Source organism: Hemibagrus wyckioides, linkage group LG24 (genome assembly GCF_019097595.1).
Source record: "Hemibagrus wyckioides isolate EC202008001 linkage group LG24, SWU_Hwy_1.0, whole genome shotgun sequence".
NCBI lineage: Eukaryota > Metazoa > Chordata > Actinopteri > Siluriformes > Bagridae > Hemibagrus > Hemibagrus wyckioides.
The window spans coordinates 19,218,905-19,244,955 of record NC_080733.1 but is presented as its reverse complement, the minus strand read 5'-3'; the positions used below and the strand labels follow the sequence as shown (position 1 = coordinate 19,244,955).

Here is a 26,051-nt window from a genome sequence, read left to right as displayed (position 1 = left end):
AGTGAGAGTCATTAATGCTGTAAATATTACTGAGGAATAAAATATATAAATAAAGCTTTCTAAAACCAGTCAGTGTTCAGTTCAGTCAGTGACTCGGTGTGGAGTTCAGTGCGAGTGAACGAATCAGTGACTCAGTGTGGAGTTCAGCGTGAGTGAACGAGTCAGTGACTCAGTGTGGAGTTCAGCGTGAGTGAACGAGTCAGCGGCTTAGTGTGGAGGTCAGTGTGAGAGAACGACTCGGTGACTCAGTGTGGAGGTCAGTGTGAGTGAACGACTCGGTGTGGAGTTTAGTGCGAGTGAACGACTCAGTGACTCAGTGTGGAGTTCAGCGTGAGTGAACGAGTCAGTGACTCAGTGTGGAGTTCAGCGTGAGTGAACGAGTCAGCGGCTTAGTGTGGAGGTCAGTGTGAGAGAACGACTCGGTGACTCAGTGTGGAGGTCAGTGTGAGAGAACGACTCGGTGACTCAGTGTGGAGGTCAGTGTGAGTGAACGAGTCAGCGGCTTAGTGTGGAGGTCAGTGTGAGAGAACGACTCGGTGACTCAGTGTGGAGGTCAGTGTGAGAGAACGACTCGGTGACTCAGTGTGGAGGTCAGTGTGAGTGAACGACTCGGTGTGGAGTTCAGTGCGAGTGAACGACTCAGTGACTCAGTGTGGAGTTCAGCGTGAGTGAACGAGTCAGTGACTCGGTGTGGAGGTCAGTGTGAGAGAACGACTCGGTGACTCAGTGTGGAGGTCAGTGTGAGTGAACAACTCGGTGTGGAGTTCAGTGCGAGTGAACGACTCAGTGACTCAGTGTGGAGTTCAGCGTGAGTGAACGAGTCAGTGACTCGGTGTGGAGGTCAGTGTGAGTGAACGACTCGGTGACTCAGTGTGGAGGTCAGTGTGAGTGAGTCAGTGACTCTGTGGAGGTCAGTGTGAGTGAACGAGTCAGTGACTCAGTCTGGAGCTCAGTATGGATTGGGACACGCCCACAGTGGGCAGAACTTCTGACAGATGATCTTTAGTTGTAGTTTATAAGTGGTGGCTTTGATGGATGATAAAAACAGGAAATGACATCACAGACATGAGACTGGAGACCAATTCATGCACTTGAGCTGGGTTTGATTCTCTTTTTATTTTTAATTCTGAAAGACACAGAATGGAGGAACGAGAAGAAACTCAAACAGCTTCTTGTTTAAATCCAAAAGGCACCATGAGTCCAAACGGGTACGGACCCAGAACCACGTATTAATCGTGTTCCACCTGAACCTGTGTGTGTGTGTGTGTGTGTGTGTGTGTGTGTTTACCATCATAGCCTTAAGAGTCTTAACCACAGGGAGTAAAGCGGATCCTTCTGATCGATCGGATCAAATCAGTGTTTAGCAAATAAATGAACCGATTCCACATGAGGACCGAGTGATGCAGCAACACACACTCACTCACACAAGCGCACACACACACACACACACACACACTCCCCTCATCATCAGTTCTGTCCAAAACTGACCAGAGAAATGATTCGATGTTTAACTTTGGAACTGATTGATGATCCAGTGACCGATTCTGCGTCATCGCTCAGTCCTGATCCGATCTCAGACGGGTTTGTGTTGAAAGTTTAGACCCCCACACAGGGCTTCGACACTGAACATCCTTTCCCAAAATGGAAAATAAAAGAGAAAACATGAAACGAAAAGAACCATACCTTCAACAAGAAAAGGAAAATATATATCATCATTTACAATAAAAATTACTGTTACAGAACAAGAAAAAAAACAAAACACCATCTGCTCTCAATCTCCTGCTGGTCCCTCTGAGGAAACACCACATCTCCAGAACATCTCCAGAACATCTCCAGAACATCTCCAGAACATCTCCAGAACATCTCCAGAACATCTCCAGAACATCTCACACTCTCCTCAAATAAAGTCACTAAGAAAAAAAAAAGCCTCCAACCACAGATAGAACCAGGCCTGTAAATCTCAGTGTGTGTGTGTGTGTGTGTGTGTCCACATGTGCCGATAATCAGTGATGCGTCACAGTATACCTAACAGGGATGATATTGAGATCAGATGAGTAACAGAGAGAAAAAGAGTGAGTGTAAGTTCTTAGGGTTTGTTTCCTCATCAGAAAGTGATCCAGGTGGAACCTCTCAGGAACCCTTGTGGAACCCACGAGGAACCCATGAGGAAACCCTGAAAAACCCTTGAGGAACCTCTGAGGAACCCACGAGAAACCCATGAGGAAACCCCTGAGGAACCTGTTTTTCTAAAGAGGATGGTGTTTAACGTTAACCAGAACAGAATTAAAATACATCTCACACATCAGTGGCAGAAATAACGCTCAATTGGCCGGCGGGGTTTAATACATGTAGTTCAAAGGGAACACTTTCTGTTATGACAACAGTCATAAATAATACTTTGGGATGGAATCCGATTGTTGTTCCGTATAACCGTGTGTGTGTGTGTGTGTGTGTGTGTGTGTGTGTGTGTGTGTGTGTAACTGAAGAAAGTAAGTGGAGTTCTGAATATCGGCACACGCTCTGGACATGAGGCTCGGCCCGAACCCTCAGCCACAGCTGAACCAGAGGCATTGAAGTGATCGACAGCTACATCATCATCATCATCATCATCATCACATCCGCATCTGTCAGTCACCTGCTGTAACACCTGCCCATCATCATCATCTTCATCACACCTGAAAATGACTAAGTGAAGACTTTTGGAGTCTTTTTTAATATTTTTTTTATGTAACCTGTAAGAGTGTGTGTGCGTGTGTGTGTGTGTGTGTGTGTGTGTGAGAGAGTGTCTGTGCGTGTGCATGTGCAACCTCGGGGTTAGGGTCGAAAGCTAGCGTCGGGTTAGCTCAAGCGCTAAATCTCAGTTTGAATACAGACATTGCGCGCCGGCGTGCTCGGCTGAGGAGGAGGAGCCGTGTTGTTATTGCGTTCTTTAGGAGAGCTCTCCGGGCTGAGGGGGGCGGAGCAGAGCGGCCGGGGGGCGGGGCCGTTCTCCAGCCGGTCGTTCTCCACCTCGGGAAGTGGGCTGATGGCGTTGGGGGGTCGGGAGGCGTCGAGGTCGGAGCAGCTGAACTCGGAGAAGTGGCTGCAGTGCGAGTCGGCGACGGAGGGCAGGCTGCCGCTCAGAGACGGAGAGTCGAACTCGCTGGAGTTGGTGCTGCGCTGCTCCAGCAGCTGAGCATCCATGTCCTCACGTGTCTCGTTGATCTTGGTGCCCGTCTTCTTACGCATCTTTCCTTTGCTCTTCTTCCCAGAGCCGTATTTGCCCTCGTGGGGGCAGGTGGAGGGGCAGACGCCGCGGCCCCCGGTGCTGCCCTCCTCCATGCTGCTGCTCCCGCTGTGGTGTCTCAGCTTCCCCAGTTTAGACTCCACATCCACCTGCACCTCCATACTGCTGCCCTCTCTGACACACACACACAGGAAACAGTTAACTCATATACTGACCCAGGTTCACATTTGCATGTGTTAGAGAAAGCTAGAATTTCAGTATTTACAGTAGACTGACCCCTATAGGACACGCCCTGACACACACACCTGTGCTGAGGTGAAAGTTCAAAGTGAACACGCAGTGTTTCCTCACCTGTCCAGAGGCATGTAGGCATTGAGGATGGATCCAGCCATGGCTTTGGTACTTGCGTTGTCACTGATTGTCCCCAAACTAACCGTGCCGGACTCTCCGCTCAAACTGCAGCGCTCCTTCTGTACATCAGCCTGAACCTCCAGCCTAAACACACACACACCATGAGCAGCGTTCTCTAACACTCAATATATATTTGAAAAGCTTCATTAGCTCAGTTGAGAAGAATGTTGCTCCTGGAGACTTGTGAAATCACATAACCCTGTTCTGATAGCAGCTGCTAATAATGACCTCTAAGGGGCAGCTGGAGCACTAGGGGGCAGCTGGAGCACAGTGTATGGGTTTAGTGACTGAACTGAACCCTGGTGTGGTCTTGTATGGGGCAGGTGAGATTCACACTGGGGTCCGAGAGAATCTGAGCTAGAGAGAAACTAATCGATTCTGAATCGACTCACTTCAGGAAGTGGATCAGACGTGTGTGTGTGTGTGTGTGTGTGCGTGCGTGTGAGTGAGAGAGAGAGACCTGTTAAAGCAGTGGCCCACGGTGCTGCCTGACAGACTTCCTGTCAGTGCCATGGTGCTGGCGTTTTCGCTCACGTTGTCCCTCATGGCTCCGATTCGCTCCATGTGACTCCCGCTGGCACTCAGGCTTCCCGTCAGACCGCCGACGCTGCCTCCGATACTCGCATTCTGCCTCGTCTCAGCCACAGACGTACTGTCTGTACACACAAACACACAAAAAACACACAACTGAGCCGTGTACTCGGAGTCACAGTACTGTGTGTGATGGACATGCCTCCTTCTTTCCTACGCCAGGTCATGTCTCGGGGACACAAACACACAGCGAAAAAACACAGGTCCCGGAGTACGAAGAACAAAATCCTGTGTTCCTGTTACGCTCAGTGCCTGAACAAGGACAAGGACACGCTCAAGGACACAAAGCAACTAAAAGGCGCATAAAAAGATAACGGGGAGCCGAGCAAGCAGACTGAAATGCAGTCCTCTACAGAGAGAGAGAGAGAGAGAGAGAGAGGAGGGAGACTAGTGAGAGACACTCGGGCTGTAGTGGATGTACAGTAGGGAGCCTACTGAGGGACAGGATGTAGTGGATACAGAGTAGGGAGCCTACTGAGGGACAAGATGTAGTGGATACAGAGTAGGGAGCCTACTGAGGGACAAGATGTAGTGGATACAGAGTAGGGAGCCTACTGAGGTACACTCGGGCTGTAGTGGATATAGAGTAGGGAGCCTACTGAGGGACACTCGGGCTGTAGTGGATGTACAGTAGGGAGCCTACTGAGGGACAGGATGTAGTGGATACAGAGTAGGGAGCCTACTGAGGGACAGGATGTAGTGGATGTACAGTAGGGAGCCTACTGAGGTACACTCGGGCTGTAGTGGATATAGAGTAGGGAGCCTACTGAGGGACAGGATGTAGTGGATACAGAGTAGGGAGCCTACTGAGGGACACTCGGGCTGTAGTGGATGTACAGTAGGGAGCCTACTGAGGGACAGGATGTAGTGGATACAGAGTAGGGAGCCTACTGAGGGACAAGATGTAGTGGATACAGAGTAGGGAGCCTACTGAGGTACACTCGGGCTGTAGTGGATATAGAGTAGGGAGCCTACTGAGGGACAGGATGTAGTGGATACAGAGTAGGGAGCCTACTGAGGGACAAGATGTAGTGGATGTACAGTAGGGAGCCTACTGAGGGACAAGATGTAGTGGATACAGAGTAGGGAGCCTACTGAGGGACACTCGGGCTGTAGTGGATATAGAGTAGGGAGCCTACTGAGGGACAGGATGTAGTGGATACAGAGTAGGGAGCCTACTGAGGGACACTCACCGGTCACTGCTGTACCGCCCCCCACGTTCATGTCATTTTCATCGTCGAACTCGATGCGCACTCCTTTCCCGTTCCCGGCCGACACGCCGCACCCTCCACTGCGGCACAGAGAGATCGGAACCACGCCGTAAACATACGCCAGCATGATGGGCACTCCGATACCTACACACACACACAATAAATAAACAAACAAATAAACAAACAAACAGCTCGATTTGAGAAAAAGCTAATTTCATGATGATGTCCCACATTCATGATGTTTCCATAAACTTGCGATTGGCTGGAGAGCAGCTGTTGCTATGGAAACCAAACATTTTTATCTTCAGGGTTTAATGCTACAATCTAATTTCTTTAATGAACATGTATTTGATTCTCTTCTGGCAGGGAATTATAAACAAACGCTGAATTCGGTCACGCTACATTCACTAAGCGCTTACCGACGGTTACCGCGGCAACTACGGGCGAGACGATGACGGACAGCGTGACTCCGCCGGCGATCACCAGGTTCCTCTTGTGCTTGGAGATTTCCTTTCCCTCGTAGCGACTGTGAATCTGTGGAGGAACGAATGTGTTTCAGATGAAACTTCTCCAAACGTCGACACGTATTTAACTTTATTTCTGATGGACGCGTGAATGTGGGTGAACTTTCATTTCTACAACAAAAGACGTTCAATCCTATGATATAATCTGGAATATTCCACAACAGGAAACTGCTCCATTCGAATCTCCCCGAGATCACGTGAAGAAGAAGAAAGAGTATATTTATTCTGTAATAATTACATTACACAAATTACAGATTCAATACAAACACATGTGGAGTAAATTATTAGAATGAATTCGTTTTTAAATGAATCAGTGGAGTATTTCTGTTTGTTCTGGCACCACTACATGTATTTTGTATCTGACTGAATGCTAAAAAATGATTTTGTTTTTTTTTGGAATGAAAAAGGAACGTTGTGTACGATGTCGGAATGAAGCGAGAATGGAAAAACAGAAGAATGCGAAGCAGCAAAACATTGTGACCTCCATGGAATCCAGGAAGTCAGCTGTTATCTCGACGACAAAAGAAAACAACACACAAATAAAATAGAGTCTAGAGCAGCGTGTCGTGAAGGAGGCAGAATGTGGAGGAGCGAGTCCACTCCTTGGCGTTCGCTCCTCATAAACACACGTATCTGAGGCACGTGTGAGGGCGGGGCCGTCCACACTGCGGTGAGGGGGGTTCAGGACTTATTGGAAAACAATCACTGTGGTGAAGTGTAGCATCCTGACGCTGATCAGAGGACACGTTATAGAGAACTAATCAACACCTGCTGACCAAACAGCATCCAGAACTCAGTATCACTACACTACGTCATGTGGGTGTGGATGTTTGTGACTGATATTATGTGACGTGACCGCACCTTCCTGCCCACGTACACCGGGATCCCGATGATCATGGCCGGGATGGCGATGCCTGCGATCAGCGCAATGCCGATGGGCGCTCCAACCAGCGTTCCCAACTGCCACAGGATCTTCTTCTTCCGACTCCACGGCTTCTTACCCCAGAACGTGCAACCCGAAGGACTGGGGGGAGGGGAGGGTCAAGACCAGTCACATCAACAACTGCTACATTTATGTTGCTATAGAAACATATTCGGATTGTCTGTGTGTGTTTACCTTAAGTAGTGCAGGTCAGAGATCTCCTTCATGCAGAGCCAGCAGAACTCACAGCCGCACACGGCGCAGGTCATGTGATTGCAGCTCCCGTCGTTCATCTTGATGATGTAAGCAGCGCAGCGGGGGCAGGGCTTTATATCGTCAGCTACACACACACACACACACACACACACACTATATTGTTGCATTCTGTTTTTTACATTAACATTTCTTGAGTATGAGGTCTGGTCTCCCTAATATGAAAAAGATCCTGCATCCTGATTGGCCGACTTCACTGTGTTTAGTGTGTGTGTGTGTGTATGTCTGTGAGTGAGTGAGACAATGTGTGTGTATGAGAGAGTGAGTGAGTGAGACAGTGTGTGTGTGTGTGTGTGTGTGTATGTCTGTGAGTGAGTGAGACAATGTGTGTGTATGAGAGAGTGAGTGAGTGAGACAGTGTGTGTGTGTGTGTATGTCTGTGAGTGAGTGAGACAATGTGTGTGTATGAGAGAGTGAGTGAGTGAGACAGTGTGTGTGTGTATGTCTGTGAGTGAGTGAGACAATGTGTGTGTATGAGAGAGTGAGTGAGTGAGACAGTGTGTGTGTGTATGTCTGAGTGAGTGAGACAATGTGTGTGTATGAGAGAGTGAGTGAGTGAGTGAGACAGTGTGTGTGTGTGTGTGTATATGTGAGACAGTATGAGTGTGTGTGTCTGAGTTTGTGACGGTATGAGTGTGTGTGTGTGTGTCAGCATGAGTGTGTATGTGTCAGTATGTGTGAGTGTGTGCTACCTGCAGCGCCGCTCTCCTGGCTGTAGCTGAGTGAGGAGGATCTAAAGGGTCTCAGTCTCAGGCTCTGCGCTCTCTGCTGTCTGGCAGCATCACACGTCTGGTTTGGATGCCACAGCTGCTTACAGTGATAACAGAACTCTGTTCCACATCCCTCACGTCCACACGTGATCTTGGGGCAGCTCGCACAACCAAACGCTATCACCGCATACCTGAAACACACCACATCAATATACTGAATAGTGACACCTCAGAACACACACAATATCTAGCTTTTAATTGATGAACAACCCACACACGCATTCTCTCTCTCTCACACACACACACACACACTCTATTCGCTAGTTGTTTTTTTTTAATCTCGACAGATGCTTAACTGGAAAATAAACATTGGTGGTCATGACTCATGGAAATCCAGACTCATAGCAACAGGATGTTAGCATTAACGCTAACACTGATAGCCATGAGAAAACAAACAGCACCATGGTGACGTTCCATACGCCTGAAAATATGAGCCACCGGTTCCGTCCCAGTACCTCAGCTTTGGTGAAAAGCTGATTATCAGCAAAGTCATAGGTCGGAAACACACACACACACACCCATGTCAGGAACACCACACCTCACAACAGGATCGCCTGCATTCTACTCAGTAATTTATGAAGCCTCATTTTCGCTTTGGAGCAGGAAATCTGTTGATCAGTAATTTAATCAGAACCTGCCACAGATTCCTGACTCTCACGGTACAGAGATGGACTCTGGGAACTTCTCAAGAACCAAACATCTCATCACTTACCATCTCATCACCCTGAAACACTCAACATCTTTATACTGAAGAGTGTGTAGAATCTGGTCAGATGTTACTGTATTGTCATTAAATGTTATTATGCAGATGAATGAGAGAAATGAGTGTGTTATTACACATGTTGTGCCTAGTGCAAGTGTGTATTTAACCAAGTCTGTGGTACATATAAATGTGTGTAAGTGTGTGTACGTTACCCGCAGTCAGGGGCGGGGCACCAGCGGCAGTCCGGGTCAGCAGCGAGCCACCTCCGGAGCATGAACTCCTCGTACTTCTCCATGAGGGCGCGGTCTCCGAGGATCATGCGGATGTCGTGGGGGTTGAAGCGCTCGGAGCACTCGGGGCAGCTAATGTTGACACGGCTCTCAGAGATCTCGATGCGCAGGTACTGCCTGAGACAGTCGGCGCAGGAGCGGTGGTGACACGTCATGATGTCGGGGAAGCGGTCTCGGGAGTGGCGCAGCAGGCACAGGGGACATTCCAGGTACTCAGAAGACGCGGAGGACGACGTGGATGTGGACGCTACTTCCTGCTGCTGTTGCGGCTGCTGCATTTCCGACTGGACGACGCTCTCGACGCTAGCAATGCCGTCCAAGCCGCTGGCCAGCACTCGCGACTTGCGAGACTTCGGGTCCAAGCGGCGTCTTCGGAAAAGCGACCGAAGTGAGATGCCGCGCTTTTTCGGCGTCTTTCTGGAGGAGGAGGGAAGCTCCCGCTCAGAGTCCGGGGTCTGGTGATGATTCAGACTCATCTCTCTGTGAGGAACAGTGGGACTGGGAAAAGATGAGGAAGGTGAGGGAAGGGGGAGAGGGAGAGAGGGAGGGGGCTTTCAGTGTAGAGGATGGGGTGTTAAGACATGGCGGTGAGGAGACTGCAACTGGATCATGAGACCTCCTTGAATCGCCGTCACCAGAATGGATCTCTACAGGATCTGAGGAAGAAAACACAAGTTTGAGTCAATTACTGACTTCATAGACCAGCAAAGCCTGAATCATTTTAACTGAATCAACACTGACTCTGAATCACTTCACTGAACCACTGAACTGAATCAACTCTGCTGACCTGAATCACCAACGAGTCGGTCAGTCTGAACAAATCTCTGACTCCACACGGGCTGGAAATTTAGCATATTCAAATTTTATGCAAATGAGAGCAACAGAGTTAGATAATGCGAGTCATGCACGATTTGCAGGTTTGTGAAGGTCAATTTAAATTTCTTACAAAACGACATTATTATTGCTTTTTATGCAGTCGTGAACATTTAACATAAAGCACAAACACAAACAGGTCAGATCATTCTCACACACACACACACACACACACACACTTTACTCCACAGCTACAGGGGCACAATCCCGTGTCCAGGAATCTATTCAGGAAAACTGCACACACAGCCAAAATAGATTACTGTAATGAAACACACACATTTATGTGAGCGTGCGCACACACACACTCCTTCCAGACGTCCTGCGAGTCTCACGGTCTGAAAATGCGAGCAGGCCGCTGCTCAAGGCAAACAACATTCCTGAGGAGGGAAATTCCTGCAGCGTACACAGAAAAGATGAAACCCTGTTAACGGCGAACTCCATCACTGACCCGACGCTCTTCGTTACCCTAAACGGACACGTACGCTACACGTTGTGATGTGAATCGGTGAAGGTCTGATCTAGGAAAAGAAATCTGGTCTTTCTGAACACTGTAAAGGTCTTTAACACATTCTAACGTCAAAACCTTAAGAATTTCTTGCGGAATAAATGACAGGACAATCGCACTGACCGTTTTAATAACACTTCACAGATGATGTATAACCTGACCATGGGCTAAGCCTCACCCCTTAACACTGACTGCTTTAATATCACTTCACAGAAGGAGTAACAACTGACCCAGAGTGTGAGACACTGCTATTGCCACATCACACTAGCTACCAGAGTTACCATAGAAACCACCAGGAAACTACAGATAAGCCCATTAGCAGATGCACACACACATATCTAAACAATCGTTATAATCACATCTAATAGTTTACATGTACATTGTGTATGTTGGTTTACAGACTTCCTATCATCAACGTGTGTGTGTGTGAGGGGGAAAAGGAAAACTGCTGCTTTTATAAGAACACACACACACACCACTTCCACAGTCAGCCCAAAGACAGTATTAAATGACGTGTGTGACGGTTTGGTTTACAGACTTCCTACTGTCTGCAACATGAAAGTGTTTGAGGGGAAAAGGGAAACTGCAGCTTTTATGAGAAACACACACACACACACACAGAGGAGGGGACAGGATTTCTGTAAGAAGTTTATTAAAGGAATTTCCTGCAACATTCCTGTCACAAGAAAAGTTTTCCTCATTGTGGCATTTTAGTGCTCACACACACACACACACACACACACACTAAAGTGAGTGTAATCAGATAAAAGCTTGTGTTCTAAAATTAAACTCTATCTGTAACTCACTGGGGGTCGTCATGTTCAGCGTTGGCATGGTAACAGTGACTCCGCCCACTAGTGCGTTACAGTGAGACCCGGTGTGGGTGTATCCGCGCTCTTTTGAGATAACACTCAGTGTGTTGAGTAAAGTTCAGATCACTGGGGGAGGGGCCAGTGTGGGGCGGAGCTGCAGGTAAATTTAAAAGCTGTTGTCTCTGTTGATCAGCACTGATATGGACCGAGGGATCGGATCAGAACCAACATGCTGTAGAAACTAACAACTCAATACCATTCATTACCTCTGTGCTAACAACGAGAATACGCACTCATCACTGCTTATCATCATCACCACCATCATCATCATCACCACCATCATCATCACCCCACCATCTGTATGGAACAGGATGAGAATGGTGAGGTTACAGAGTAGTAACGACTTCCTCTGTGTGTGTGTGTGTGACTGGACCGTCCACTCCACATTCATTTCAGTGGACAATTACATGGGAATACTCAGCAATGATGATCTGCGTGATAATCGTGCAGCCCCGGTGTGGTCAGAGACAGGGTTTAAACAGAATAAATAAAGCTGTGTGTGTTTTGTGTGTGGTCAGGTGGATGACCGTCACAGGACGGAAGCGATGCTGACTGAACATCCCTGAAACACATCGATCTCTTTCACCATTCTGAGAAGAGACTTTGTCCCGTCACACAGGATGTAGATAACACACTTTAAACACACACACACCCCTGTGTAAACACACAATACCATCATAATGAAGTGTCTGGTGTTCTGAATAAATCACAGTGAGAGTTCAGCTCTGTGTTCATGTATAAACTCCTATCAGGTTATGACAACACCTCCTGTTCACACACGCACAGGGTGCTCTCTCGCACACGGGGCGCTCTCTCACACGGGCATTCCCTCTCACACACGGGGCGCTCTCTCAGTCTGACAAACAGGCCACTCACACACGGGGCGCTCTCGCTCTCACACACGGGGCGCTCTCGCTCTCACACACGGGGCGCTCTCGCTCTCACACACGGGGCGCTCTCGCTCTCACACACGGGGCGCTCTCGCTCTCACACACATCTTTCACGATCTGCTCCAGTGAGGTCAGAGTTGAACACGAGCTCAGTTGCTCCTCACAGATCTGATCTGAACACGATTCATGTTTCCAGTTACAGCCTGAATGAGTCCACGTGACTGCATATCCAGTGTAACACCCCAGTGCTGTTCTCATCTCTAACACTTCCTGTCTGAGTGAAGTCACGTGGTTCTGAGTCACAACAAGTGAAACACAGACCAGAAGTTCAGGCTCTGGTTTCTACAGAACTGTCCGGTCAGCAGGACACTCACGAGACGAGACTCACACACTCACATCACACACAAGACATGACTGAACTCAACTTCCCAGAATGCAGTCTAGACTGGTTAGTTAGTGGTGATGTTGTTAATGATGATGCGGAGGTCTGAACAGTGTGTACACATAAGGAGATGAGAGATCTCAACAGAACATGAGCACTAAAGCCCTGCCGCATCACCCTCTTTAAGTGTGGATCAACAGAGGACTACATACCACTGTACTTCTACCTAACTATCAGAACAGAGAGAGAGAGAGACAGAGAAAGAGAGAGACAGACAGACAGTAAGTGAGAGAGAGAGAGAGAGAGAGAGAGAGAGAGAGAGAGAGAGAGAGACAGGTTAATGTTCACACAGGACACTTATCTGTTCTATAAAGAGGATGTGTTCATCATTAACTCGGTTCTGAATCCGGACTTTTCTCTCAGAATAAACACACAGCCTTCATCACCCCTCATCATTAACCAGAAACATCACACCACATCTCCCCGGCTTCTGTGTCCAAGGTGAAACTTCACAACATTCACAAAAATAATTCAAAATATTTACAGCTGATAAAAGGTACAAAAGGTAATTTATAATAATAATAATAATAATAATAACTCGAGCAGGTATTTTACAGCTGTTTTGTTCCGGTTAAACAAAGCGAACGTCTCGTGACCTGTTATTAAACGTTTATTAACATTCCTATTCCGTATTTATAAGCGAAATAAATTCGGTGCTAAACGGTGAATTTCCCACATAAACACTACTTTATAAAAACTTATCTATTTTACACAAACATCAACACTGACGCCTCAGTACCTGATGTCTGTGTGTGTTTTATGATATTTATTCGTTTAATATGAAACCGTTGTTTTTATTTCTTAAAAAAGAAGAAAAGAAAGTTGTCGGCGCGTGCTAACGCTTTCAGCTAGCACATAGCTTGCTAATAAGCGTCCCTTTGCTAACTAGCCTAGCCAGGCTGTAAACTAGCTGGGCTAGCTTTGTTTTATCAACCGCAAAAAATACAACATTTTTAAACACTATAAGTAATAAAATGTTTATAACCCCCGTGTTTGTGTCCAAAGCTCGCGAGTTTGTTTTTAGGTAAAAAATTAACCTACGGTTTAAACACACACACACACACACACACACACACACTTTTTAAAAAAAAAAAAAACAAACAAAAAACGTGATATTTACCTTTTCGAGTCACCGACACAGCAGCATTTTATTCCAAACAGAGCGAGTAAAGCTTCAGATTAAAATAAACCCAGAACAAAAAACACAAATAAATAAAACACACACAACTTTTGTTTGTTGCTCGGTCCGGGAAGAAGAAGAAAAAAAACTTAGGGCCGAGTCGACAACTCCCTGTGTCTGTGTGCGCTGACCGCGGGGTCGCGTCTCAAATCATTTCACCTCTCTTCCATAGCTGACTAGGTGACGTCACATGCGTAGGGCGGGTTCATTCTGGTGGCGGCTTAAAGAAGATGGCGGACACGTTCGAGTGTGTGTTTAAAGACGATACGGCTCGGATTGGGACACAGCCCTGTTTCCTCTTCTGACTCGGCTTCTCCGGAACGTTACGGAAAATGTTCTCGCGAGATTTTCCCCCCAAAGGAGGGGTGTTTCTGTTCGGGTGTTCTCGCGAGATGTGACTTCGTTGACTTTCGTTTCGGGCGTATTTTTTTTACGGTATTTATCATGTTGTACGTGAGTAAATAACTTAATAGTTTTTTTTGTCAAATTCTGATTTGAAATCTAAATATAGCAAAGGAAAAAGCTGGAAAGTTTTTCCAACATTTTTAGTGCACTGTACAGATGTTATACAGATGGTTACATTTACATTGATCAGGCATAATATTATGACCACCTGCCTAATATTGTGTTGGTCCCCCTTTTGCTGCCCAAAACAGCCCTGACCTCTCATGCACTGTGTATTCTGACACTTTCTATCAGAACCAGCACGGTTCACCACTGTTCCTTCCTTGGACCACTTTTGATCCTTGGACTGCAGACCAGGAACACCCCACAAGAGCTGCAGGTTTGGAGATGCTCTGATCCAGTGGTCTAGCCATCACAATTTGACTCTTTTGGCCAAACTCAAAGGTCAAATCCTTACGCTTGTCCATTTTTACTGCTTCTAACACATCAAATTTGAGGACAAAATGTTGACTGTTAGCTGTGAACTTAACACAACTAGTGTGGATTAAATGAAAGTAAAAAAAGAAAAGTGGAAAAAAATTTGTTCATACATTTCATCTATTGTACCTTGTTATTCTTATGACATCACATTAATAAAAGATTCTCATCTTAAATTTACTGTAAATAATGAACTGCATTTCACTGAGGAGACCGAAACTGAGAAATCCAAAGCAGGGTTGTGTGTGTCCGGGGGGGGGGGGTTGACAGGGAAGATTCAAGAAAAACCTGTGCTGCTGCAGACATCAACCGGGGGTGGGGGGACAGAGAGAGAGAGAGTGGGAGTGGGAGAGAGAGAGAGAGAGAGAGAGACACAGAGGGGGGGGGGGCACCTCATACAAGATATGAGAGGAAAAGAGATGAAAAGAGAGAGTAGTAATGAGGGAACAGATGAAGACAGGACAGATGAGGTTCATCACTCCTGCTTGGAGATGACTGAGGGTGCAACACGTGTGATTGAGGTGATTTGTTATCGACAGGGTGAGAGACACCTCAACAAACTCAACACACAGAACACGAAATTATACATTAACAGAACAGTTAGGGAAAGAAAGTAATGTCTTATCTCAGATAAAATCATACTCCTCAGTTATCAGTGTGTTTTTAAATCACATTAGAGTTTGCTTTCATGAAGAATGACTAGAAATGAAGAGGATTTTGTGGGTTTAACAAACACGCCTCATGTCCCTTCATTAGATACGTGAGCACTGTGTGATACTGCGTCTGTGCTGATTCATTATTAACTGATGAACTCCAGTAAGAGAGAGATTAGCTGGATGAATTAGAGCAGAGACTGTGAGCCAGACCTTCTCGTCCATCATCAGTACCTGAACTCACTCATCCACGTCTTTATGGACCTTGCTTTGGTCACTGGTATGCAGTCATGTTGGAACAGGAAGGGGTCATCCCCAAACTGTTCCCACAAGGAGCATGAAATTGTCCAAAATGTCTTGGTATGAAGCTGAAGCATTAAGAGTTCCTTTCACTGGAACTAAGGGGCGGAGCCCAACCCCTGAACTCTGGAAGGGTGTCCCAAAACTTTTGGCTATACAGTGTACTTCCACAGCTGATCATATGGTAAATAAAGTATTATACTGTCCATTAATATCTATATTATGTAATGTAACTAATTTGTAAATTTAAGAGGGTTAAAGCAGCAATATGTAACAGGAGCCTCAGATTTGAAGTTGTAATGATAATACATACAAAACTCAACCTGATTTAAAATCAACACACACTTGTGTAGTAGGGAGTAATGGTCGGACCCCAGCCTACCCGAAAGCTAACTGATGCTTTAAACCAGGAGTCCCCAACCACCAGGCCACAAAGAAATTTTTCATTTTATTTATATAACTTTAAATTATATGTATTTTATTTATTAAAAAAAAAAAAAAAAAAAAAAAAAAAAAAAAAAATCGCCACTACCGCCCGCACCTCACTCCCACATTGACACAGCAGAGTTCACACTGCACGATTTTAGCCATGATTTTCTGTCTCTGATTAGTTTCGCAAAATCGCAGACAAATGCTCGAAATCAGAGGTAAATCAGAGCTCGTGCACGCAAGCGGACAATCTCACAGAGTGAATGACCAAAGACGCGATCTGAGAGAATCGCCGATGCCTGTGAAATATTTGTCATGCTAAATATCTTGACCTGTCCTGCAGTGTGACAGGATTTGTGACTGAAAAACACCTCGGCGCTGACCTACAGCCAATGAGAGTGAGAGACATAGGGCAGTGGTCATTTCATGGAGGAGTTATAGAGCACAAGATCAGCAAGCACAGCATCAGTCGGAGCACAATTACAGTTTAATAGAGTTTATAGGTTTTTATCAGAAAGAAATGTCTTAGTTATATCAGAATAAATAATCTTTACAATCACATCAAACAGAAATAAAGCAGAAATATTTGCTTGACCAGCCACATCAGCAGCAGGACACTGCAAAAGAATTCATTTGGTCACTTATGCAGAACGCACAATCCTTGTTCCCAGCACTGACCATTTAGCTCAAACTTTTTGCAGGGTACCATTTCCAGTCTCACATGTGAACCCGTCATTTCTTTATAATTTCTGGAATCCATTTGGTTGTGAAACGCAGTTTGCTGACCAGACAGTTGTGGGCGATTCTTCCTATTGTGAGGTCATGCAGTGTGAAACCTTCTGTCTCCGATCCATCGTGAACACAGCCGAGACTGAATGCTCCCCTAGATAGTCGTGCAGTATGAAAACAACCGCGATCTGACCACTCTGAAAATCCTGCTGCGTGAACTAAAATGAGCAGCCTCTACCCCCCCCCCCTCCCCCCAGGGCTGCAGAAACCTCATCCGGTATAGAACCGGTCCATGGTACAAAAAAGGTGGGGGAACTCTGCTTTAAATCATACTCCATATACCCCTGCAGCTGCTGCAGCTATAAAGTCTCAATCCAGGCGCTACAGCCATAAGGAATCTAATCTGAGGTGTAGCGCCCTCTACAGGTTTCAACAGAAATGGCATGCAGTAAATAAAACTAAATAGTAAACAAAAACAGAATCCAAGGCTGATTAAATGACCGATTTATTTCTCAGCAAGCACGTTGTCAATTCCGCAGAACTGTTCACACTGCCTGTGCGCTTCTCGGTTCTCTGACACACAGAACCGGGACTCACAGCAGGCTAGGAATAAAATGAATAAAATAAGGAATGTTAGAGGGTCTCAACTCCCTCCCATACTTATGGAATTTTTTTTTAAAACCATCAAATTTTCCATTTTTTCATTTTTATTCATTTTTTCTCTTTTTTTGAGGTTTTTTTTTTTTTTTTTAGACAATTAACTAGGCCTAGCGTTTTCTTCTCCAGACCCGGCAGAGTTCAGTTCCATTGCTTTTTTTTTTTTTTTAAATATCGTTTCTATCTTTTTGCAGTGTTTTCCATGTTTTTTCAATGTTTAATATGGTTTTTAATCCCCCCTCGGTGAAGTGATTTTGGAAGTTCGTTGTCCCTGAAAAACAAACAGTCAGTGATTTAAAAAATTTCTGATGTTTTCTAGACAGTGGAAGGAGAAAGCTGGGATAAAAGTAAACTCCCTATAAACTAGACAAAGGATGCCACATGCACACAGGACAAAGGGATGACCGGTACCTCGGCTTAGACACTTGGCACGCCGGTGGAGTTGGTCACATTTTTCTGTTGTTCTTTGGCCTGGTGAGCCTGAAGCACAGCGACGGCTTCATCAACCTGAAACACAAAGTACAAACTCAATCCTCCATTTCTGTTCACTGTTGCTGCTCCTCTACTGTAGTTTTATCATCTCTACCTAATCCATTTAAGCACAATTTCAAGATCAGGAAAAGGCTTGTGCTCACTGATCAGGCATAACATTATGACCACCTGCCAAATATTGTTCTTTGCTGCCCAAAACAGCCCTGACCTGTCCTGCACTGTGTATTCTGACCCCTTTCTATCAGAACCAGCATTAACTTCAGCAGTTTGAGTAACAGTAGCTCGTCTGTTGGATCGGATCACACGGGCCAGCCTTCTCTCCCCACGTGCATCAATGAGCCTTGTCCACTCATGACCCTGTCGCCGGTTCACCACTGTTCCTTCCTTGGACCACTTTTGGTAGATACTGACCACTGCAGACCGGGAACACCCCACAAGAGCTGCAGTTTTGGAGATGCTCTGATCCAGTGGTCTAGCCATCACAATTTGGCCCTTTTGGTCAAACTCACTCAAATCCCTACACTTGTCCTGTTTTTGTCTGTCCGTATTTTTCCTGTTACTAACATCAACTTTGAGGACAAAATGTTGACTTGCTGCCTAATATATCCCACCCACTAACAGGTGCCATGAGGAGATCAGTCTTATTCTCTTCCCCTTTCACATTCTGACCAATCACAATCCAACAGAACAAAAACACTGAAAGTGTAGCAGTCATAAGAGAAATACTGCTGTGTCATAATCACATTCCTGTTCAGAACTGGGAAGTAGAGGCATGTGAGATGAGATACAGGAACTAAGGCGGTGTGTGTGGTCAGTGCTGGTCAGATGGCCCCTGTGCATGTCATCAGGAGTCTGAGTGAAGGTTCCCACCACTGCAGGAGCTCCCCCACCAAACAGGACAGCATCATCACCCCAGTCTCACACAATCTAAACAAAGACATCTTGGACGCTGTTAATCACCTTGGAGCGCAGAGACTCGGGAGACTCAAGCATGTGCAGCAGTTCAGAGTTGTCAATCTCCAGCAGCATGCCTGTGATCTTCCCTGCCAGGTTGGAGTGCATGTTCTGAATCAGAGGGAAGAGACGCTCACCTGGAAAGGGCAGGGAGTGGGGAAACAAAACAAAACAAAAACCCTCCATCACACTAAAGCTCAACAGAACAATTTCCACAAAGTGAGTTCAGAAACTTACCCAGCATTTGCTTCTGCTCCTGAGGTGGAGCTGCAGCCAGCATGGAAGCAGTCAGAGGCTCCTGACCCTGTACATGCACCGCAGGCTAGAAAAACAGGAAGTAGTCTTAGCACTACGGAAATAAAATATTCACTGTAGCAGAAAAGCAGGGAAAAATGGAAAGTGAAGTCTGACCTGCTGCATGGAGACCTGAGGCTGTGTGTTGATGTGCTGTTGAGGGTTACGCACTCCGGCGGTGTATTTGTACTGGGGGATGTTGCGCACCGGCGCCGCAGCCGCCGCAGCACTCGTAGGTCTCGGACCCACCGTCTGAGGAGCTAAAGAAAGGAAAGATGAGAAAATGAGTCATTTAGATGGCAGCTGGTACAAATCTCATCACTCCAAGAAATCAAGTCACGCCTTATGAACCTGTTTTACAGCTTTATTATTTCTTTACCTTATTTGCAAAAAGATTTAATGAAACTATACTCAACATTTCCTAGAACTGAACTCATGCCAACAACGCACATTTTCACTTTCACTTCAATACATTTGCATGTACTGATGTGACGGGACGAACTCACCAACACGCTGAGTAGACATCACACGAGGAACCTGAGAAGCAGGTCTCATTGTGCTGAAGGTCTGTGGCCTCGGGGCTGAGGGTCTCATGGTGGCTTGCATGTTCTGGAAGTCTGAAGGAGGGAAAGAGGCGGGGTGTAAGTCCTCGAATTCAGAAAAATCAAGCTTATGTAATTCATCTACACGTCTATAGAAGAGTAACAAGACAAAGTGGAGGATTGCAGACTGAGTACATGCAACACAGCCACAAAACTGAGATGAAGCAATCAGTGTACTTCAACTGGGTGTTACATACCATAGATACTTGGAACTATAAGATCTACATTCCTTTACAGTTTCTCTCTACAGAAATACCTCAACATGTAGAGATAAGAGAAGTGAAAGGGAATCTGTACCGAGTTTAATTCCATTAGCTTTATTCACCACTGAACTTGATCCGTCTGAAGATTTACTGGAAAGTCAGTGAACTCTACTCTAGAACACAGACCAGTGTGTGTGGACTTACGCTGAGGTCGGACACCCTGTGCAGTCCAGCGTGGACTTGGACGGAGCTGTGCAAGCTGGCTAGTTGGATAATATGCAGCTCTGTTTTGAGCCTGAGGACAAAAGAGAAGTAAAGTTTAACCACGTGTTTAAGAAACAGTCAAAGAGTCTGACCAATACAGCTTTGCTCCTGGAGTCTGGAATGGACTTCCTGTTCTCTAGTACAAATTCTGTAGCTAGCATTCACAGTTGACAAAATCCCCCAAAAAACAAATGCACTAAACACAGAAGACATGACAGACCTGAGGAATGGCAGCCATGAAATATCCAGATGGCGGTGCAGTCTGGTAGGGGTTGAGCACGGGATTTGGTACGGCGTGAACGCTGGCCATCCTCTGCATGTACTGATTGGTCAGATGAGCTTGACGTTCCTCTTTACGCTGAGCCAGCGCCACATAGAGCGGTTTTGTGGCGACGATACGGCCATTCATCTCGGTCACGGCTTTAGTAGCCTCCTCAGGGGAGGAGAAGCAGACAAAGCCGAAACCTTTGCTGCGTCCTCCGTCCATCATGACCTTTAAACAAAAAAAAAAATCCACACAGTGATGTTTCAGTCTACAACTCTACAAAGGCTTCTGTAAGAAACAGGCTTAAGATCCACACAAGAGTTTATCTATTAAACTATGTTAAATAGAAATTTAGAAACCTTGGCACTGGTGATTGTTCCAAAAGGAGAGAACTCTTTGCGCAGCCGTTCATCGTCGATGCCATCGTCCAGGTTTTTCACGTACAGATTGACGCCCTGGACATTCCAAAAACAACCATCATGATCAGCAACAGTTACAGCTTAGCAAATACACACTCAGTAAAGTTTCAGGTTGTACATAGCCATTATTTATCCCCAGTATCTACACTGTTAAAACATGGAGCCCATGGACTATGACATCACTGTGGCAGCCACTTGGCCAGCACAGCCCACTGCAGAGGACGCACCGAATTTGACTGGACTGCAAAGGATTTAAACACTGTTTCAAGCAGGCGTTAATTGGACGGACCTGGTAGCGGGTCATCCGATCCTGCTTCATCTGCTCAAACTTGCGCTTGAGTTCGGTCTGACGCTCCACTTTCTTCTGCGCGCGGCCCACGTAGATCAGCTTGCCATTCACCTCCTTCCCGTTCATCTCATCCACAGCCTGGAGAAACACAGGACAACACTTCATTTAAGGATGAAGAACAAATCAATACCAAAAGAGCATTTCAGGGGTCAGGCAGGCAATAACTTGGAGTGCTGAGAGAATGAAATATTTTCAGATTACTAGTGGAAATACTCAAGTCAAAATCAGCCCTAACGTTAAAACCAACTATTGTTGTGCCACTGAGGCATGAACTCCACTAGAGAGCTCCTCTGAAGGTGTGCCGTGTTATCAGGCACTAGGGCATTAGCAGCAGATCCACCAAGGCATCGGACTTGTTTGCCCGTCATATTCCACAGTTGGAATGAGGTCTGGGGAATTCCAAGGCCAAGACAGAATTATCATGCTCCTCAAAACTTTCCTGAACAATTTTTTGTTCAATTGCAGTATGTCATGGAGCACTGTCCTGCTGAAAGAGGCCACTGTCATTAGGAGAAACTGGTGGTCACACTTGGTCTACAGCAGTGTTTAGGTAGGTGGTACATTTCACAGGAACATCCACATGAATGCCAGGACCTCAAGATCCTGAGCAGAATAGCACCCAGCACATCACACTGCCTCCATCAGCTTTTGTGTGGTCAAAGTAGATGGGGTAGAATTTGCTCCCCGCTGGCATCAATGAGCCATGGGCTTCCACAATCCAGTCAACAGGAAGTCTTGTAGGAAGTTCTGCCCCAGTCATCTGGCCATCATAATTTGACCCTAGTCAAACTTGCTCAGATCTTAATGCTTGGCCATTTTTATAGCTTTCGATACATCAACCTGAAAAACAGACTGTTCTCTTGCTGCATAATTTCCCAACAGGTGATGTGAACTAAATTATCAACATTGTCAGGGGTTTATCATTATGACTAATATCCTAATTCCAGACTCAGACCTTTAACACCATAAGCACATCTTCCTTTGACATAAATAGCTGCTTTTACTGTAGGACTCTTGGGTTTTCACAGCTAGATGTTTCCAGAAGCTTTAACCGTTTAAAATGCAGTGCATTATTGCTGGTAATCCATACCTTTTGAGCATCCTCATGCCTCTCAAAGCTCACAAAGCCAAATCCTCTGGATTTACCACCGTCATCAGTCATGACACGGATACTCATCGCATTACCTGGAGAGAGTAGAAACATTCAGGAGGAAACACTTCATCTGTATAGCACTAAAAGCAATAACACTACACTGATCAGGCATAAGATTGACAATATTGTGTTGGTCACACCTGCTGCCAAAACAACAAAGTGTGATGCACTGTATTCTGACCCCTTTCTATCAGAACCAGCATTAACTTCAGCAGTTTAAGCAACAGTATCTCGTCTGATGGATCGGATCACACGGGCCAGCCTTCTCTCCTCATGTGCATCAATAAGCCTTAGCCGTCCAGGACCCTGTCAAGAGCTGCAGTTTTGGAGATGCTCTGATCCAGTCTGGCCATCACAATTTGGCCCTTCGTCAAACTCCATCAAATCCTTAAACTTCCTGCTTCCAACATCAACTTTGAGGACAAAATGTTGACTTGCTGCCTAATATATCCCACCCACTAACAAGTGCCATGATGAGATCAGTCTTATTTACTTCACCTGTCTCTGCTCATAATGTTATGCCTGATCAGTGTGTAAATACATGCAATTCACAGCTTTAACCTCACGTCAGTTATCTATAGTGCACACATGCGTTTATCCCTGGGTTACATCCAGCACACACCCACACAGCCTACTGGTGATTGTACATAGCCGTTATTTATCCCCAGTATCTACCCTGTTAAAACACGGGGCCCATGGACTATGACGTCACTGTGGCAGCCGTTTGGCCAGTACAGCCCACTGCAGAGGACGCACTGAATTTGACTAGGCTGCTATGCATGTCAAACACACGACAGAACATACCGTATTTGCTGAAGACGTCCTTCAGTTTGTCGTCGTCCATGTCCTCCCCGAAGTTCTTGATGTAAACGTTGGTGAACTCCTTAGCTCTGGCTCCGAGCTCAGCCTCACGCTCTTTGCGTGATTTGAAGCGACCAACAAACCTACACAAGCAAAAAACAGTGAAGTGCAGTTCAGAGATGTGAATAATAAAAACCACACATGACAATCCAAACCCTTAGTACAAGTGCAGAGTAGAGGTCATGCTCATTAGTGTCCACACGAGTGCAGGTGAAAACTTCACACTTACACTTTTCTGTCGTTCAGCAACATGCCATTCATTTTTTCAATGGCTCTTTCGGCAGCTTCCTGGGTCTCGAAGTGCACGAAACCGTATCCCTTTGATCCGTTTTCATCACAAACCACCTTAAACAACACACAGAAGCAAATTCATGCAAAGAGGCCATGCAGAGAACACACACAGGTGATCAAACAGCTGACTGATACATTACCTTACAGGACAGAATGTTGCCAAACGCAGAGAAGGTGTCATACAGGGCCTTGTTATCAATAGATTTGTCCAGGTTCTTGATAAAAATGTTACCAACTCCACTTTTCCTCAGTGACGGGTCACGCTGGGACCACATGATGCGCACGGGTCTGCCTTTGATTACATCGAAGTTCATCGTGTCCAGAGCGCGCTCAGCTGGAGGAGGAGAACACACTTAAACAGCACAGAAATGGAGAAGACACTGCATTAGCACATTAGTATGCATCAAGTGTGTCCATTGTGATTTCCTTTTCTCCACTGCGCCACACCACCACTGGTACAGGGATGAAAAGGAAGAAGGATCATAAGGTTCTGTGTTCAGATCCCATCACTGAGCAAGATGCTTGAAACTATCAGTTATGGTCCGATTACATCATGAGCTCTTTATGGCATTCCCAGAACACCTCTGATTAGCACACAAGCATCTTCCGATCATCCACTTTTCCATAATCTTGTCCCTAATTAAATATCAGGAATTCCCAGCTGGTAAACCATTTAGTGGTTGAACTTTGACTTCTCATGACAGCATGCAAGCATTTCCTAAACAAAACCCTGAGACAGGTGGTAGATCAAGTGCTTATAAGGCTACGGGTTGCTGACTGGAAGATCAGGGTTCAAGCCCGCTGCAACGCCCTTTAACCCCACCTGCTCCAGGGGCACTGCATCATGGCTGACCCTGTGCTCTGATCCCAACCCCCAAGGATGGGATGTGTGAAGAATTTCACTGTGCAGTAATGTATGTGACAATGACAGACCCAGGTTCAAACTGGACCACCTGGAACTTGCCATAAACATGCAGGGTTACATCTTGAGGCACAAGTGCCTTCACATTAAGGAAATTCATGTATTTAATCCGGTGTAAGAGGTCAGAAACACCTGACGAGACTGAGTGGTCAGTATTAACCTGAGCAGGGCCTGATGTGCGTCCATGGCTCGAGCCATGGATTAAAATTCAGAGATGGGTAAAAAGTTTTTTAAAGAACCTGTTGTTTGACTAGAGAGAGCAGGAAGTGTGAGATACATAAATACCAATGTTTACTTCCCGTTTTTCTTTGGAGGGGGGGGGGGGGTTAGATCCCGATGTCCGTTTTCTACGCACTTGCTACAATGTTAGCGGTTAGCACAGCAGGAGCAGGTAGGCCCAGAATGTCACGAGTCACCGAGATGGAATTTTAAGACACTTCCCCCCCCCCCCTCTCTCTCTCCTTCTAGATCTTTCCACTCACCGTCTGCAGGCTGCTGGAAGTTGACGTAAGCGTAGCCGAGGGAGCGGCGCGTGATCATGTCCCTGCACACGCGGATGGAGAGGATGGCGCCGGCCGGGCTGAACTTCTCATACAGCATGGCCTCGGTCACATCTGGGTGAAGATCTCCGACGTACAGGGAGGCCATCGGGTAGCTCGGAGCGCTGGGGTTCATCTCGTTTGCGTAGATTTGTTTAGTTTTTTTCTTTTAAACGGCTAATTCTCCTCAGCGCGAGGTGGAGAGGTGGCTGATTCGGGGGGGGGGAAAGGTGGCACGCGCACGCGACTTCTCTGTGACGACTTTTAGTCAGTTAGCTTAGCCGAGGGGAAAATGAAAAAAAAAATCACGGATTAAAATTTTTTTTAATGTTTAAAACTCGGGAAATTCTTAAACGCTTAGTTTTTAAGATACGAATAAGTTTCTTTTCCCCCAAAAAAGTTGATTTTGATTTAGTTCCAGTTAAGTCGGGCCTTGACAGATATGCTAAGCTAATAAACGCGTCGAGTTCCGAGTTCCTTCGTGATGTACCGAGCAGCTCCTGCTTCACCGATGGTATTTTTTTTTATTACAAAAAAAAACAAGAAAAGTAAATTTTTTAAGAGTTTTTAACGTTTTTTAAATTTTTTTTTGGATTTTTATTTTTTTTAGAATGTGTGCCGAGGCTAGCTCCGGAGCACACACGCACTCACACCGCACTAACAGCCGGGGGGTTTCGGGGAGGGTTCAACTGCCAGAGTGGGTCGTTTTATACTCGGCGTGACGTCACACGGAACGTACCACTCACGTTCCGGGGAAGATATGAGTCATCGGCTCGAGCCGTTTCGCGATCGCGCGCCCCCGGTGGTCATAACGTGTTACGAAAAACATCAGTAAACTAGCGTTAACAAATTAGTAAAAAAAAAAAATCCCTCCTCCGTGAACGCTCCACCTTTGTCTCCATCTTGGAACATTCCATAAGGAAAGTCCATCAGGTTCCTGTTAGTCTCACACAATGCTTCCTGTGAACTACTTAGTGCACTAACTGTGGGATTGGGGTGCTTTAGGGTGAGGTTTTATTTTTTTTAAATCAGTCACTAAAGAATTATTGTGTTGAAAAATACATATAGAACAACTGTCCACATTACTAACATGGTTTTAGAGTTCTGATG

The 26,051-nt window shown here is 46.0% G+C and overlaps 3 protein-coding genes and 3 non-coding genes across 8 annotated transcripts in view; 1 reads left to right on the top strand and 5 right to left on the bottom strand.

Annotated features, from left to right (window-relative positions):
- Positions 1-935, top strand: part of LOC131344745 (uncharacterized) — a 2,170-nt gene extending 1,235 nt beyond the window's left edge. The window contains exon 2 of the mRNA XM_058377221.1: positions 1-935. This exon is cut by the window's left edge and continues 228 nt beyond it. The gene's annotated coding sequence lies outside the window, so the exon portion shown is untranslated.
- A 151-nt stretch (positions 936-1,086) lies between these two features.
- rnf19a (ring finger protein 19A, RBR E3 ubiquitin protein ligase) lies at positions 1,087-13,824 on the bottom strand. Of its 2 annotated transcripts, XM_058377198.1 has the most exons (11): positions 13,624-13,824; positions 9,709-9,760; positions 8,844-9,577; positions 7,851-8,059; positions 7,081-7,225; positions 6,825-6,987; positions 5,859-5,973; positions 5,422-5,583; positions 4,098-4,293; positions 3,578-3,721; positions 1,087-3,400 (listed from the first exon to the last, which is right to left on the bottom strand). In XM_058377198.1, exons 3-11 carry the CDS (start codon positions 9,395-9,397, stop codon positions 2,851-2,853), a joined length of 2,238 nt encoding a protein of 745 aa, XP_058233181.1. In that variant the 5' UTR covers positions 9,398-9,577; positions 9,709-9,760; positions 13,624-13,824; the 3' UTR covers positions 1,087-2,850. The 2 variants fall into 2 exon arrangements, with proteins under 2 accessions (XP_058233181.1, XP_058233180.1); XM_058377197.1 differs by lacking the exon at positions 9,709-9,760.
- A 3,341-nt stretch (positions 13,825-17,165) lies between these two features.
- pabpc1b (poly A binding protein, cytoplasmic 1 b) lies at positions 17,166-25,631 on the bottom strand. Of its 2 annotated transcripts, none has more exons than XM_058377199.1 (15): positions 24,885-25,631; positions 23,621-23,832; positions 23,419-23,534; positions 23,133-23,272; positions 22,266-22,360; positions 21,116-21,253; positions 20,767-20,862; positions 20,363-20,635; positions 20,083-20,173; positions 19,580-19,690; positions 19,191-19,333; positions 19,017-19,101; positions 18,786-18,916; positions 17,745-17,840; positions 17,166-17,604 (listed from the first exon to the last, which is right to left on the bottom strand). In XM_058377199.1, the coding sequence occupies exons 1-14, from the start codon at positions 25,075-25,077 to the stop codon at positions 17,751-17,753; spliced, it is 1,914 nt and encodes a 637-aa protein (XP_058233182.1). In that variant the 5' UTR covers positions 25,078-25,631; the 3' UTR covers positions 17,166-17,604; positions 17,745-17,750. The 2 variants fall into 2 exon arrangements, with proteins under 2 accessions (XP_058233182.1, XP_058233183.1); XM_058377200.1 differs by having other exon boundaries at positions 23,621-23,814.
- LOC131345534 (small nucleolar RNA SNORD67) lies at positions 18,641-18,740 on the bottom strand. Its single transcript, XR_009203500.1, has one exon. It is a non-coding gene; the product is annotated as a small nucleolar RNA SNORD67 (small nucleolar RNA).
- On the bottom strand, positions 20,937-21,072 carry LOC131345532 (small nucleolar RNA SNORA5). Its single transcript, XR_009203498.1, has one exon. It is a non-coding gene; the product is annotated as a small nucleolar RNA SNORA5 (small nucleolar RNA).
- LOC131345531 (small nucleolar RNA SNORA5) lies at positions 22,968-23,103 on the bottom strand. The gene has a single exon (XR_009203497.1). It is a non-coding gene; the product is annotated as a small nucleolar RNA SNORA5 (small nucleolar RNA).
- Positions 25,632-26,051: the final 420 nt, after the last annotated feature.

Coding starts and splice junctions, on each gene's coding strand:
- pabpc1b (XM_058377199.1), bottom strand. CDS start 25,077: ATGAACCCCAGCGCTCCGAGCTACCCGATGGCCTCCCTGTACGTCGGA. Junction 19,102..19,190: donor CTCAGGTCTCCATGCAGCAG/GTCAGACTTCAC, acceptor CTGTTTTTCTAG/CCTGCGGTGCATGTACAGGG. Junction 17,841..18,785: donor CCGAGTCTCTGCGCTCCAAG/GTGATTAACAGC, acceptor TTTGTGTTTCAG/GTTGATGAAGCCGTCGCTGT.
- rnf19a (XM_058377198.1), bottom strand. CDS start 9,397: ATGAGTCTGAATCATCACCAGACCCCGGACTCTGAGCGGGAGCTTCCC. Junction 6,988..7,080: donor TCTGACCTGCACTACTTAAG/GTAAACACACAC, acceptor CCCTCCCCCCAG/TCCTTCGGGTTGCACGTTCT. Junction 3,722..4,097: donor GTGGGCCACTGCTTTAACAG/GTCTCTCTCTCT, acceptor GTGTGTGTTTAG/GCTGGAGGTTCAGGCTGATG.